Below are 16,887 nucleotides of genomic sequence, written 5' to 3'. Positions count from 1 at the left end.
TCGACCACAAATGGATCACTAGGCATGTTTTTGTGGTTTAAGTTTAAATTGTGTGAAAAAGAGCAACAATGCAGATGACCACTGGTAGGTAATTCCACATTAGAGGGAAGGTGATTAACATTTAAAGGGAAGACATGGATGGCATTGTGCTAAAGTGTCAGCTACTGGTATTTCTCATATTACCTTGTAGCTTGACATCCTACAAGGCTTTAACGAAAGTTTCCTGCATCAACACAGAAAATTATGACCATGCAAGAAGATGAAGGAAGAAAATGACTCAGCAATAACCACCAAGAATTCCAGTCCTTCAAAACATTTGCTGAAGAAGGTATCTACCCTTACAACTAAAAACCAGGACAATAACACAAAATGAACAGAAGCATATAATTTAATAGTATTGCTACATGTTTTTTACCTTTTCTATGCAGTCATCAAAAAATGCCAAGCCAGTATCCTTGTCACTCACAAAACTGCACTCTTCAATAAAGCGGCTGAATATCTGTGTTTTAGTGAGATGTGTGTAGAACTTGGTATAGGCGCGGTCTCTGCTTTTTAAAAATCCTGGTTATAAAAAGGAATATATAACTAAATACCAGTCATGAGTTCTGTAAGAAATTAACACATGAACTGTCAACACAAAATATTTCAAGTGCTAATACAGAAAGTATTTGCTGTATCAGTAAAATCAACTACTCACCACTACTTCCATTTGGAAGACTAAAATAACAGCTTTTTAAAAACTATTTTTCTTTCTCCACACTTACTAGTAGCTGGCAAGCAACCAGCCCCATGTAATCTGCGCACTCTGTTTATCAACTTTTTGTGCAAGAAGTAGCTAACAGCCATAGCAATATTAAAATAAAAATTACATTACTCTAAAAGGTGATGGGTCTGAAAATATTTAATATTTTCCAAACCTTTGGCTAAAAATCTCTTCTCAAATCCAACCTTCGGTAATTTTTTTTTTTTAATAATTAAATAAATAAGCAACCCCAAAACACTACAACTACACACAAAACAAAACACCTGTGGCATTTTATCCAGCATTCAACTCAGGAACAGATCTCAAAAGTTAAAGTGATGAGGAAAATAAGATGACCTTTGCTGACTCCTGTTTTGTTATGTTTATGATCTCTGTCCCATTCTTTCTTACTTTCCCATTTATATCAAGAGCATTACTTTTCTTCACTACTGGGCTTCTGGCACTTTTTGCTCTCTACAAATTGAGCACTATTCTTTCATTCCCAAAAGCTGCCTCTATGGAATACGGCACTCAGAGAGGGTATCATGCTACTGAAAAGCAGCTTTTCTAATACCAGAGCTATTGCAAAATTGCAGTTCTATGTGCCTATATCCATGTTCTAATCAACTTTGAATAGTTTAACTTTATACAATTGCAATTTTAAATATTGCCAAGAGTTGTGTAACCAAGGGGAACTTTGACCTTGTAAAGTTAAGCAGCTCCTCAACCCTAAAGTTGTAACACTGCCAATGCTATCAGCAGCTGGTTTGCCTCGGCCTCACCTTGATGATCAAACAAGGAATCAGCAGCAGTTGCTTTATTTGAAGGTGCCTGTGTGATTGGCTTGAGGAATGTTCTGTAACCCTTTAAAATAGATGCCATGAAACGGAGAAAAGCTTCCTGGATCTCCATCTCAAGTTCTGTCATCTTCTTCTGCCATGAGAAGTCTGCCTCAATAGGAGTCATCTCCACTGCAGAGCCTTCTTGAGTCTTCCTGTGAACTACCAACGAACAACACGTATAACCCTGTATTAAAATTCAGTGCATTCAAAAAGGTAACTTTTGCAAGGTGATGAAGATGGATTTTTTCTTTTTTTCTACTTGGCCATATTCAAAGTGACCAATACTAGAAATCCTGTGATTACTTTCTAATTGGTCTGGCTCATAAAAAGGCAGGTTACCTCAAGAGTTGATTACATGTTTTTCTAACTCATCTGGGCCACTGAGAAATGAAACAATGAGGAGGATCTCAATTGAATTAATGTTAGCACATACACAACTCAATGTAGTCTTTCAGCAATATATGGACACAAACGACCATGTTTTCCCTGTTCTGAAGACTGCACATCAAGAAAGGGCCTAAAACTATTTTTCTAATCAAAATTTTAATATTTTAGTGTACCAGGGGGCAGAAACAAGTAGATGACATGCAGAGTTTTTACTCTTGCCCGCTTAAAAAAACAATAGCAGGTACTCCTGAAAATTGTAGTTCCATACTTTTTATTATAACAAAAATACCAATTATAGTAATACAAATATTAATATATAGATATAAATAAATAGTATAATATATTTGTTGTAATATCGCCAAAACAGAAAAACCATCTATCTAAAAAAGACCACTGGTTGTGCCCAAGTTACTCTTAGGAAGCAGTTCTATATTCGGTAGACTGCATGACAGAGCCTGCTGATAAAACCAAAAGAAAAGCTGAGGTTTTCTAACAGACGAAGTAATGGCTGTGTGACAAACAAAACCGAAAAAATAGAAAACTAAGGCAAAACCAGCCATCTCTTACTCAATGCATTTTTCTATTTCTGCAATTTACAAACTTTGTATATCTCGTATACCTATGAGGCTATCATTGTCTCCTTCTCCATAATGATGCAACCTAACATAACCTGAAACAACTTAAGGAGCGTCCCTACAGTCAGAAAGAAGTGATACCTGAAAACTGTTAGGTCAGCTCCAAATTTGTTCTTATCTCCCAAGTCATTAGGCTGAAGATCAGCAGCTTTTCTTTTCACTTTGATGAAATACTTTGTCAAAATTTAGCTACTTGATTATTCTTGTAGAAAAGGCCCTACCTGAGATATTCAGCAGTATCTGCACTAGAGCTGAGATATTTAATATTATTTTACTCATATCCCTATTTCCTTTATTATTTTGCATCAGAACTGTGAATAGTGTTTTAGGTCGAGATCCAAATGTGTTTTAGCTGAATATTTGTTTGAATATAATTTAATCATGAGTAAAGTCTTTTAAAAAAGCTCCAACTTTAACAAGTCACAGTGAAGAAAATAAAATTCTAAAATAATAATTCACACCCCATATGATAGAAGGAAGTCCTTACATTTATGTATTAATTATAATTTAAGACTTATAGGTGTGTATCAGGAAATTTAGTAGTTTTCTTCGAATATTTACTTCCCCTGCTTTATTTAGTTTCTGTTCTTGCCCCTTCCCATCTTATTTTATATATTTCACCTGCTGCCAGCTGAGGGTGCAGTTTCCTTAAGGTGCTAAGCAGACTTTTACATGGCTTCTTAGGAAACTGCTTCCAGTTGGTGCTCTTCTTATCGTCTGATCTAAAAGATAGGGGAGAGAAAAAATTATGTATAAAGTACAGACCATATAGAAAATAATAGTTTCCACAGCCCTCAGTTGCTTCATTTTCAGAACACAGTAACCAAAACAATTGAAATTATTTTGAAAAGAAATCTTGTTACTGTCCCTGGTTGTCAAAAATTTAAAAAATGGGAGTGACATAACTCAGAATTTAATTTCCTCAGTTACAGAACAGTATTAATTGAGTTACAAGTTTTCTCCAGTCTGTAAGAAAGGCCTGCATTTAGACATTTTAGTTGAAGTTTGACTTAGCTGATTTCCCTTTCAGAATTTTGATCTGTCTTGCTAATATAATTTAAACACGCTAATCTGTGTGTGATTACTATGCAAAGTTTATACTACCATAAACCTGCCATACCGCTACTGCTACAAATAAATGCAGTTTGGAACAGAACATCAACTTGTTACTGTAAAATGCTGGAAGACCAGTCTGGTAGCTTCATGGTCATATGGCAGACTGCAACACGTCCATGGCAAGCCAGCTCCAGCTTCAGCCACAGGCTAGCAGGGACTGGGGAGACTGGGAATTTAGTTCACAGTCTGAAAATTACATGGTTGGTTAAGCAGTGGGATAAATTGGCCTAAAGGGATGCTCACCTTTGTTAGAAGGACAATGAGTACAATGCCAGACCTTGTTTAAGCAGTTGGATATAAAAAGAGGGAGAGTAGGGAGTCAATCCTGAGAGCCCCTACTCCATCTGCTTTCTGGAAGGCAGGAGGTGGTGGAGAATTGCGGTAACAGGGAGTACAACAGACCTCGTGGCCACAAAGAACTAATCAGTTATTACTATCCAAGCTGATGCTGTCACTGCTTGTTTTGCTCTTTGCATCAGTGAAATGTTTGATCAATTATTATTTGCTCAACTGTCATTGACACAAGACTATCTTAGGAAGGAAGCCAAAGCTTCAGGAGTTAAAGAAAAAAATGCACACATATGAATGTCTTTGCCCATGTTTTCCCCAACATAATGACATGCCTATAAACAATACAAATGGTACTGTTCCAAAAATGCAAGGAAAAAAATCCTGCTATAAAACATAAACCAAACAAATCTTTGCCCTAAACAGGCTACTTTCCTTAACCAGCTTTCAATGTTACTTTCACAGCAATAGTTGAAAAGGTCCCAAAAAAGGCATTAAGGAAGATGCTGAATGAATAAAAGGCCTTCAGTATTTTTTGGCAGTAAATAAGGCTTCAGTCTATCACACAGAAGATAGCGGCAAACTTGCTCTAAAAAGACATTAGACAGACAGACTGATGCACTAGAAAATATTGAATTTTTCAAATGTTATTCTTCTACTATGCAGTCTTTCAAAGTTAGCAACAGTGCTGTCAGCTTTTATAAAACAAACAAACAAAAAAACCACATAAGGCAGCATGGCCACATAATTAAAGAGGGCCAGAAACAGACATGGATGAAATAAAATGGATCACTAATCTTTACTAACAATGTAGTATTTTAGAATTCCATATGCTTTTCAACACAGAGCACTTTATGGAGATTTGGCTTCACCTACACCTCTTCAAAACTACAAAAAAAAATCCTCATTTCCAGGTCAAAAAAGTTCTATAATGCACATACTAGCATCTCACATTTACTTAAGCCAAATATTACAGACGTCAGATTACTCTGGAAGCCAAATAAGTAGTACAGATGAGATATATGCGTAATGGACAGCAAGAAAATAAAAAGATTGGTTGACTATTGAAAGAGAATTGGACTTATAAGAGAGTAAAAGGTGAAAAAACCTTTTCAGCTGAGTGTCTCATAAGAGGTCAGACACTGGTAGATTTTTAGTTCAACAACCAACCCAAGTAAGGTGGATACTTGGTCCTTTTAGTAGTCATCCCAACAGAATTCTGATGGCCTTATACCACTGCTAAATCCTCTGTTTCTATCTTCATTTTTCTGCAACCCAGTCTTCAACTTCCATTTTACTTATGGACAAAAACATTCAGGTATTTTTTCACTGCAAATATTTTCATATAAACAAGTTATCTTCCTTGAGTTTCTTCAATATATTATTTTTCCACAACACCTATTATAATTACCCTTTTGGTGACACAATACTTTGATATACAGTGATGAAAAAGCTTTTTGCAGGGTTTTTAATGGGAACCTAAGTGAAGGAGAAAAACCAAACAACAAGAAAACGTAAACTGATATATTGTTTACTATTTCCTTTGATGCTGCTAATGAAACCAAGCATTTCAGTAATCTAAACACTTGCTCCAGTACAGCAATGAATATTGTTCCTTCTGATAAACTGAAAATCAAGAAAGCATTCAAATGACTAATTAAACTTGTTGGTAAATACAAAAGTCAAGAGTTAAAAAGTGACATGAGGTGAAGTACAACTATATTTTCACAGGGAAAAGTTGTGTGCCTTACCTACTGAGGTTCACCTTCATCTTGAACTAGCTTAGATGCCCCTTTCTATTTATGATCTAGTTAATTTAAAATGGAAAGGTAACTCAAAGTTCCAGAATTAAACACCTGAAGCAACTGAATTATCAATCCAGTTATTGGTACTCTCATTTAGATATGCTACAGAAAAACAGAAGATTTGCACTGGATTAGACTCTCCTCAAGAAGATGTAACGAAACTATGCAACACTTTCAATTTAAGAAAAAAATATTAAAAACATAATAGTTAAGTGAAAATATTTTAGATTTAATGTAGTCAAGACACCAAATTTTGCTTGATTGATCTCACCAAAAATTCGATGGTTGTAATAAGAAAAATTTGTTTATTAACACCACATGTTCCTAATGCAAGGCAGCATCAAAAGCTGTCATGAAGGGTCCTGAAGCACTCACGTTCATGTAACAACAGTTACCGAACACAGGCAGACCAAATTCAAAACTGATAGGTCAAGGTGAATATGTAAGAAATGGTGGGGCAGAAGAAAAATCCGGAACAACTCTTCTTCCTCCTTTCTAGCTTTTGTCCCATTTTCCTAATAAGCTGTACTAGAAGTGGAAAAACAAACTGGAACACATTTCCACTTTGTTACTAAATTTATAGCAACATATGTGTCACATTTTTATAGGTAGCACCAAGTGTTGACTTATTAAGTTTTAATTTGCTATGAAACTTTAGAAATGAGAAAAAGAACAGAGAAACGAACCCTACTGGATCAACGAGTGTTTAATAGTTTTATCTCCTGAGCATTTCAGCAATCTCTCCATCTACAGATAAATGTAAAAACTCCATAGAACTTACATGTACACCATGTTTGTGTCTAAGTCAATGCACACAATATCCTGTGGTGGATCGTACAGATCAAAGTATCGTGAATCAACTCCAACAATAAATGGAAGAGGTGCACTGAGTACGGTGGCCAGAGACAAAGGACATAGGGGGATATATGGACACTGCCACTGAAATGGAAATATCATCTGAAGGAAAAATTAAATGAAATCAATGCATTAAAACAAGACAACAGATACTGTACAATAAAAACCAAGAAGTTAAATGCAGCAAGTTGAAATGAAATTGCTAAAAGCCTTGTAATGCTGTCAGAAAAGAATCATCAAGTTTGACCACTTATTTTCAGCACATCTCTTAGTTATCTATGCAAAAGTGTTGATAATTTCAATAGTTATAACAATGAGACACACTAGGGCACTTTAATTAAATCATATTGCTGGGAAAAATGATAACTTAGTGCATCAATCATTTTAACTTAAAAAAGCCTTATAACAACTGTGGACTTTGAACTCATTTCTCTCACTGCTATACAGAACACTTTGTACTTACAGCTGCTACAGCTTCAGCAACTCCTGTCAACACAGCTGGTCTAAGAGAATGGAGGAGGATCTTGCCTTCTAGTAATACAAAGAGTAACAGAGTGGCACAGTTTTCCGGTCCAAGATTCATGAGCAGAGTGCTAAAGTTTGCTCCACTAAGGGGCAGGTGGGAAGGGAGAAGAGAATAAGAATGTTTAAGGATTAAAACAAAAATTAAAAAAAAAAAAAAAATTCGCTGCTATCAGATTTTAGACAACTGACTATGACCAACTAGTTGAGTGGTGTTACCACACATCAAATATTTATGTATCTATCTAATAGCTATCACCTCAATAAGAGAGTTGTACTGCCACAAAGAAAGCTAAATATAACTTCCATTGCTAAAGAAACACATGCTATACCATGGTACTGTTGAGTTTGTGTTGTTTATGGTGCTCACTCTCATATATGCACAGGCATCTTGTCTTTGTAACAGCAAACCAGATCTAACTAGTTAACAACTAATCCAAGCACAGTATAAACCAGTGGTTTATATGATGGGTTACCTCAGGCAAAAACAATGAACAAGAATATCCATTTCATCTCAGAACCACAGCATCAAATTCTAATACTAGTCAAGTAAAACCAATCCACCATTCTGATAGCAACATGCCTTTAGTTTCTACAGGTTTGACTCCATTTCATTTGTTTGGACTGTACACACTTAGATATTGTAAAGACATTTATAAGGCCACAGGGCTGTAAAATCTGTCCTTAGAAAAGTGCTTACATGTTACTTTGCAGTTTGGTGGCTGGATGCAATTTTTTACTTAAGAAGCTGTGTAAGACGTGTGATTAAACACAGGATTCTTACATACAGAAAACAAACAGTCTATTTAAGCTATTTTAAAAAACTTTGCTTACTACGCAGGTTCTGAAAATATAAGATACTTAAATACACGTATTTTCTTCCTCACAGCCTGCTTCTTCTTTCTTCATAGTCCCTATGATAATTTGGCAATTCATCTGTATTTCAGGATAAATAGTGTCATTATTCTTCCACAAAGGACAGGTCTATGTCAAAAAGACAACACTGTATAATATTATAAATGCATATTGAGCTTTCTGTTTACAAGATCTAACAATATTGCAGTAATGTTTGCCTTTCTTCTATGACTCATTCCTATTTGCCTCTGAATTTTTAAAGTAGCATACATTTAAAGTAGTAACAATGATACCTTAATGGCAATGGTGTAGAAACTGGCTGAGACAATATTAATGCATCGTGGGCAGAAAGCTGAAACACATAAAGTAGCATGTGATTGATACGGACAACTACAAAGTTAATACAGTATCATATTCCAATATAAATGTATATCCATAGTCTAACGAACTGCCTGACAGACAGAGTTACGATGTCATGCATGAGACGTGAATCAGAGAACCTTTGGGACTTGCATTCACCAGGCCAACAGGGCTTGTCACAGTCACTGAAGTGATCTTCAGAAGCTACAGGAAATTGTCTGTGACTCAGTGTTGAACATATAACTGCTGCTGGGTGATTAAACAGCGAAGCACAAGACACAGTGTCCCAGGGGAACAACGTTTCACCCACTGTAGTGGTCAGACAAGTGAGATAAAGACAGAAAACAAACAACCCCTCCACTGAGGGAATGCAAATGGTGCCTATAAAATAAAAGGGCAATATATGGCAGAAATTTCCCAAGTTAGAAGTAGGACGCTGCTGCCATCCGTACAACCTGAAGTCTGACATAGTTCCCTTTGCTATGTTACTACAGGTTTATATCAATAAAAGAGAAGGCCAACCCATCAATCTTCTCCCCTTTCCCTTCCAGCAGAAGAGGATTCAAAGCTAAGTAACAAGCCTAAACGAAGAAACCAGGCTTTGAAAACCAAGAAAGAGGGTTTGTCTTTATTCTAACTAAAAATGGAAGAAAATGTTTTGCTTACCTGCACAAGAATTCTTGGCCTTTGTGGTGAAGGGAAAGGTATATTGTGCATAAAATGGGATATGTGCCTGAAAAAAGGCAAGTTGTTAGAAAACCAACACTGGAGACTAATCAGGGACTGAAAACAATGTTAATCACATTTTAGAATCACTATGGTACCATGTTTCAGAAAGGCTGTTAAGATTTATTTACTGTTTTGATAAGTTTAAGAGCCTATTTATGCAAACTGCAACTAAGAAGCTCCATTCACTCACATTTCATGTGTGAATAATACTGGCAGCTTCAGATATGTGTGCAAAAGATACGAACACACTAGCATTTAGGCAAAACATTTAAAAGCCCAAGCAGGCTAACCCCATTCTACAGAGTTTCCAATGAAGCTAAGAGAAACTATATATTGCACTGCCAGAGGTCTAATACAGTTTTGAAGGTAACATCATATTCCAGCAAATGTTTATGACCATGAAAAGCATCCCCTACAGAGTTTACACACATGCACAAAATCTGCATTAGTTGCAGTGCTTGGAAAGAGACACAGATATTCATTGCTAATGCAGAGTCCTTGAGCTTACTCTATTAACCTAAAATGCAGGACTGCAAACTTTAGCATTGATCTCATAGCTCAGCCATTTTCTGTTTGATGTAGTTAAGAGAAAGGTAAACAGGCTTGACATATTCTAACAGAAAAGCCACGGTAAAATCCAGTTCACTTTCCTGGCACTACAAGAACCATTACTACTAAACAGAAGCCGCAATAATCTCTATCAGCACAACATGCGCTACATAGTGCAAGCAAGAGAATGGAACAAATATATCAACTAAGTAAGTGTGACATGCATAAATCACAGGACTTCTTCAGCAGACACAGCCACCTTCCTGCATTAACTTGAAAAATGTTTTACTTACTTTTCAATGGGAAGAGGATGAGGTCCAGAGACAGAAAGTTTGTAGATGAACATAAGAAATTTTCTAAATGCTTCAAAGAAAGGCCAGTGTGAGAGAAGGCAGATGCATTTGTTGGAATTGATGGACTTGGAAGTAACCACTTTCCTCTCCACAGCTGTCAGGAGACCCAGCTTCAATTGTTGTTTTTCTGTTAGCAGCTCCCGGGGATAAGGCTCATAAAACTGAATAGCAGCACCATAAACCTAAAAGATGAAGAAAAACAGCTGACCAGACCCAGGAGAAAAACAGAAAAAGTTTAACAGGACTGAAAAACAACTCTCGTGAAATGCTTGTGTTCAGTAAATTCACGTGTCATTACCACACTGAACAATACAATTGTGTTAGTTTTGACTTCACTCACTTTATCAAGCTAAACAGCTACTGACCTTTTCTAATATTCCTTTCCTATATGTCAGTTTCATAAATAACTTAATTATTCTGGCAAGCTTAGCAAAAGGAGGACAGGGAAAGATCGCTACCACAGTATACATTTTCTCCGAGTAAAATACTGGCAGCCACTGCATTCCCCCATGCAAAAGAAGCATTAATATATTGGAGAAAGATTTTTTTTTGTTGCTGTTTGGAAATGCAGAAGTATATAAATTTCCCTGATAGGGGCCTGAGGCAGAGTGGAAGTGGAAGTTCATCGCTAACAGAGCCAAACTGCTGTTTATTAGTCACAGAGAGCTAATCATACATTACAATCATTCCCTCACACAGTTCATACACAGACACAGCTGGCAATTGAAGCAACTGCTGGGAGACCAACCCCAAACAAGGCTCCTTTGCTTCATCAGGTGTACCTATAACCCTGCCGTTGCTGTCTGTGTACTGCAGACACTGCCTTCTCACACGTGGGCTGTCACACAACACATTTTTTGTGCCCATGTGTGCTGACAGCCTTTGTACAGGTCCCGCAGATGGCTGGTGCTCTAAAGCTATCACTTCATGTGAATTCAACAGCATCACAGGTCTCAGGAGCTCATCAGTTCTTTAGAGGCTTTCACATGCTACCTCTCAGCACATACTGTTCTTCCCCTGCCCTGCTGTTTTCTGGTAACTATTTTCCTATTCATATACAGAGATACCTACAGAGCTCAATTCACAAATTCACACAGAAGTGGCTTTTAAGGTAATCATAGGAAAACCATAACAACTTAAGCATTACTAACACATGTAGTTAAGTGAACACCTCTTCAACATGTAGGTTACATTTCCATTCCTAGAAACTTCCTATTTGAAACAGAGCGCCTCTAGTTTTGGTTTTGTTAAGTGTCTGGTTCAGCTTACACAGGACTAAACAGCACATGCTCTTCCAGCTATTCCCTGTGTTCATTCACTTCTGTCTTACGTGAAGGCTTAAGAAATACAATTTGATAAGGCAAGCATTCAACAATTTATTTTGTAGTATTTCTCAAATACAGAAGAAACAACGACTATTTATCTTCATAGCACCCATTTGAACTAAAATTAAAAAACTAGTCACAGAGTGGAGACACACCTTTTCTGCAGAAGAGCAGGTCAGTACAAATGTTGAGAAAACTGGTAGTGGATATTTGGTTTGGGGATCCCAGCACTCAATAGTAGCTCCCATAGGAAGGCAGAAGAGAGGTACAGATTCTGACAGTGGGAATGATTCATAGTTCTCTTGAGGATACCTGAAAATTAAGCCTTCAGAACAGGAGAAGGAAAAGTAAGCACATATTCTCTGCGAGCCCTAAATAAGGTAGGCAACATATTTTCCACAACATACAGCAAAATCTGTTGGTTATCTGGACTTTATAACCAAAGATAACATCTGCAGAAGAAGAAAGTCTCTCATTTGACAGTAAGACTAAGCCACCCAAGTAACAAACACTTAAAAATTGCACATGGATATTGAAGCACTCCCTTTTGGCAACTGCTCAAAAAACAGTACATAGTGAAAACTAATTAGTGAAGATTTTAACTTTAAACCAATTGGGAATTACCTGTGCTTTTTAAATGTGCCATTGGAATGTATTTTATTGCAAAGAAGTTCCTATGAAGAAATAATGTATCTACTGTAAAAACAGCACTAATACCTCCACTGAAAATAGGAAGAACTAGCAGACTGTTCACATTTTCTGCTAATCAGTCAATATGTTGAATTTAAACAAATAGTTTATTCAGTTTTCAGAAATATGTTTAATTCTTGTTGGTAGCAAACAGGCACACAAGCATTGGTTTGCTATTGCTGTTCATCTAGCTTATATTATATTACACTGACTTCACCATTTATGCTTTCCACTTCTATTTGATAGTTTACTCCTTTCAAAGAAACTTGGTGCACTTAAAGCTCAGTACAAACTCTTCTGAAAGTTCTTTTTGACTTCTACAGAAAAAAAGAATAATAATCTGTAGCAATGCATTAAAAAATTTATAAAAGCCAGACTTAAAAGACAAGACTTCTTGTCTTTTCAGAATATTTTTTACTCTCCTCTAATAATAAACAAGTGAGCAGTTGTGGAGCTGAAGGCAAAAAACACATTTAACTTTCAAATTAAATGAAAGATGTTACATTAGCTGTGAGACATAAAAAGAAATGAGTAATGTTGAATGGAATTTTTAATTACTCCTTTTCCGTCATCACCAATACAAGAAATATGAAGTCCTTTGTTACATCTAAAATGCTTGCTAGGCTTTCTGCTAAAGCTCCTAAGCTACCAAACCTGTCATGATAAGAACTATATTAACACAGAACAATGCTATTCCTATTAATGCTTTTTTTTTTCCCTGGGAGAAAGTGAGGGGAGAAAAAAAGACATTATAGGAGTTGTTTTCAACCGACATGCTCTAGGAACAGAATTCTGACAAACAGCACTTAAAGTTTTAAAATTATCATCTGATTTCAAAAAAGCATGTGAATCCTTCTGTTAGCATGTTTAGACAGTCTGCTTCTAAGATTACTTACCAGCTTTATATGCTAAAGAGTTCGTAGGTGGCACAGACTTCTTGTAACAAAGGTATACACTGGAACCCCACTGGAAGACAAAAGTTTCATCTTAGAACCAGAAAAGATGACAACAGACAGCAGAGAAATCAAGTGTAAGCTTTTTAACATACCCCCACTTAAAAACAAAGCAGACATTTACATAAAAAGAATTACAGAATAAAATGACTGGCTGGCTGCTGAGTGCATATAAACCATGAAATCAAGAATTCACCCTTCTCACATTTTTTGAGATTACAGGATTTACATAAAATAATCATACCACCACACTACTCTTTAACTTATTACAACAGAACAACAGGGCAAAGTGAAGCAAATAATTTGCAGCTTCACATTTACTTGGTTATTTAAAATTATACTTTTATAGGAACTCATCAGTGGAAGTGAAATTCTAAACGTCATCACTTGAACCTTTTATTGTACTACGATAAATTTGTTATTTACATAGTGGTTTTTGCAGTTTGTCTAAGTACTCTCTACCATTTGGAAAAAAATATAATCACTTCTTTCAGCCTAGGTAAACTAAATGCAAAACAGACTAAATAAAAGCACACTGTAAAAAAAGTATGTGAAGAAACTATAAGCACTAATTATCATTCTTATACATCTTAGTAACATAAGCATTATTAATAACTAAGTAAGAAGTGTTTGTGATTCCCCCCAAGTGTCAGCATCACCTAAAGAAGAAAGGGAAAAAAAAAAGTCCACCGCATTACTCCTAAATAGTACCAAGACATGAATATGCAAACTGAAGAAGTGAGTAATCAGGATAAAGTAATTCCTAACACAAAGGAAATTGGAGCCACAAAACCTACAAAACTGAAGCCTCTCAGATGGTACATAGAATGAAAGAATTATGATGCAGTGACACAACGGAATTAAGACAGTGCTAAGAAGAGTTCAAAGAGATACTCCTTTACCTTCAGGTTTGTTTGCTGAGTTTAAAAAATAAAATAAAATTAAATTAAAAAAAAAAAAAAAGAGAGAGACTCAAGCTTTTAATTACTCACCATACCACAATTTAAATTCTTATCAACTTTGCAGAATGTATGAGGAGGGGTTTCTCCTTTGCTGGTAACAATAACACAGATATCTGTCACTGCCAATGAATTTTGAGGTCGTATTGGAGGAGCCCTTCGGTACGTGATAAAGATCCGTTGAGAAGAAGCTGAGCTGTTGTTAACATTAGCACAACGGCCATAAGGAGTAGCTTGAATCACCTCACAGCCTGAAATGATGCGCTCCTTCCCTTCATATAGAACTCTGCGGACAGGAAGGAAACAAAATATTACACGCATTTAAATATATGAGAAATTACTTGGACAAATTCACAGAAGCTGTCCATCTGTTAGCACCCTATGTCATCATTGCAATGTTCTAATGTGTATTTTGTATATTGTCTTTCAGCATGCACAATCTGAGGCAAAGAAACAATTCAGAAATATTTAAATATTATAAAAAATCTCTCTGGGAACTTACAAATTACTCAAATACTGCTGTCCATCTTTAAACTGGAATATGCAAATATTACTGTTTATTCTGATTCCACAGAATAAATGTGTATCTTGTTGTAGTATGGAGGATATACGTGAACTACAGTCCTAGAGTACTTAAATAAAGCAAAGAAATCACGTGAGCTGGGAGTATATTTATGTAGCTACCAGGCTCTCAAATAAATTTAATCAGTTATTTCAGGGAGGACAATTTTCTTGACTTCAATAATGGTTACAGTTGTAAAGCATCTGACCATCACACTTTTGCTACATTTAAAACAACATGTAATCTCATGTTCAAAACCAGTCTAATACCAGTATTTCCAAGTTGCAACATTACTTTTAATCTACTGCCTACTGGTTTACTGGTTCAAGCTATGTAGACAGAAGGTACATGCTATTCAAATTACTTCTAAACTAATAATCTCTCAAAGAACATGTATTGCACCCTTTTTATTGGGTTACTTGTTTCATAAAGTTAAAAACCAATCAACCACAACAACCACCACCACCAACAACCAACCTACCAGCAACTACAATGGCAGCAGCCCTCAGGCCACCTTCATTGTGCATAAAGAGTTTACATTAACTCTTCACATCGCTGCCTTATATTAAACAGAAAAGCAGATTAACACAGCCATCTCCAATGGAAGTTTCAGTTCAATTTCAGTTTCAATTTCATGTATTCTAAATCCAGGAATTTAAAGTTATTCTAAAAACATTTGCCAGCTGGCAGCTTTTGAGAAGGGAAACCATATTAATCAGACAATTCCCACAGTTCAATTTAATAAGTTTACAAGTATTCTTAGAAGGATACTTAAAGACTGAAGAATTTCTCAGTTGTGCAAATATGTCTAAGATGTAAGGGGCTGACCAGAGTTCAAGACTGTAACAGTGGGGTCACCTCCCATTAAAAGCAAAAAGAAAATGAAAGTGACTCTCATCCCAACCTGCTATTTACCAGTAGAAGTATTATAAAACCACACCATTTCCTGACCTTGTGCATAGTATTGAATTCAAGAAAACAAGGAAACAGAAGAAAACCACCACATCATGGATTGCTCAGGCAATTATTTTAATAATTCTGATGAAAAGATTTAGAAGTGATGCATGAAATATTTAACATGACACCTGATATATGCACCTGATATAAGTCTTCTTTGAGACAACATGTTTACTCCTACTTGTCTCAACTTCCCAGTGTCTGCCTTTGATTAATTATTATCCTGATCAGGATAAGACTTGTTTCCTGCTTCTATGAGCTTATACTTGGCCTCCAACTCAAGTACATCTTATTTGCTACATTATTCTCTCAACTTCCGTAAAGTTTCATAAGTTTCATTTCAAGCAAAATGTAACCTACAGTTCCCTCTAGATGTTACATTTTACTTTCTAAGGAAAACAAAAACAAACAAACAAATCTGTCTTTGTAAGGCTGTTTCACATTTTACATGTAAGTCCTGTCACAATCAGTTTTACTGATTTAAAGGTGTACTTCAACACTCCAGGTAACACAGTTTCAAAAAGATAAATACTATATTCTTAAAGCACAGAAAACTCTGCTTCTGGAAAACCATTTCAAAATTGGCAGACTGTTGCAAACTGCATTGTGTGGGTCTCCTCTCCAGCTTGATTTCTCCTCTAGGTCCAACCTCCTACAGTCCTAACACAAAATAACTCTTTGTAATAACTCCTCCTTTCTCATTTAAGAGAAGCCAGAATGCAAGCATTGAATAATAAAGGAACTAAAATAAATATACTAGGCAGTAAGAGGGTCAGAGGAGAAGTGTTGGGTCAAGCTGAGGAAAAAAGATTGACTTATCTTTTATTTCTACTGGCACAACTATTATTATTTGTCTAAACAGACAAATGATTAGTTTTACCATCCTAAGCTGTTCCAAACACTCAACTGCAGCTCTCACAGTGGTTGGACTTAAGGAACAATGGAAGATGCTGGCTGTTGAGAACATCTTCCAGTTTGTGTTACACTTCTTCAAATTTGAGTTCACTTTCATTTTTGAAATGCATCTCTAGCAAAGAAAAGCATTTGTTCAACCGATACTACTGCAGATATTTTCAGAAACCAGGTATGTTGAATGAGGTGGTCCTGCGCACAGAACCTCTAACCAAATTAAAGCTTCCCATACTAATTAAAAAAAATAAACCAAAGCAAACACCCACCTCAAAAAAAAAAACCAAACCAAAACAAAAAAACCCTCATACACACAAAAACCCAACAAACAACAGCAGTATTTCTTTATTTACACAAGTTACCTAACCTTCCCATTAGTCATACAAGAACTTTCGCTTCAGACAAGAAGCCTGATGTTCTTTCCTTGGTCTTCTCTACAGTAAGCGCTAAGAATTGTAAAACCATTTACACTTAAAAAGCATTTTCCTGTCAGG

At 36.0% G+C, this 16,887-nt stretch overlaps 1 protein-coding gene across 6 annotated transcripts in view; it reads right to left on the bottom strand.

Annotated features, from left to right (window-relative positions):
- Positions 1-16,887, bottom strand: part of DENND4C (DENN domain containing 4C) — a 74,621-nt gene that overhangs the window by 31,803 nt on the left and 25,931 nt on the right. For all 6 annotated transcript variants that reach the window (XM_065046199.1, XM_065046202.1, XM_065046203.1 and 3 more), the window contains 11 exons: positions 13,999-14,251; positions 12,950-13,019; positions 11,519-11,688; positions 9,979-10,220; positions 9,074-9,140; positions 8,341-8,399; positions 7,134-7,278; positions 6,597-6,772; positions 3,228-3,328; positions 1,525-1,743; positions 416-561 (listed from right to left, as the gene is read on the bottom strand). In XM_065046199.1, coding sequence (XP_064902271.1) covers positions 416-561; positions 1,525-1,743; positions 3,228-3,328; positions 6,597-6,772; positions 7,134-7,278; positions 8,341-8,399; positions 9,074-9,140; positions 9,979-10,220; positions 11,519-11,688; positions 12,950-13,019; positions 13,999-14,251 — 1,648 coding nt within the window. The remainder of the gene's footprint in view (positions 1-415; positions 562-1,524; positions 1,744-3,227; positions 3,329-6,596; positions 6,773-7,133; positions 7,279-8,340; positions 8,400-9,073; positions 9,141-9,978; positions 10,221-11,518; positions 11,689-12,949; positions 13,020-13,998; positions 14,252-16,887) is intronic.

This window comes from Columba livia, chromosome Z, assembly GCF_036013475.1.
Source record: "Columba livia isolate bColLiv1 breed racing homer chromosome Z, bColLiv1.pat.W.v2, whole genome shotgun sequence".
Classification (NCBI taxonomy): domain Eukaryota; kingdom Metazoa; phylum Chordata; class Aves; order Columbiformes; family Columbidae; genus Columba; species Columba livia.
Note: the sequence above shows the minus strand (reverse complement) of the source record. Positions and strands in the feature narration are given on the sequence as shown.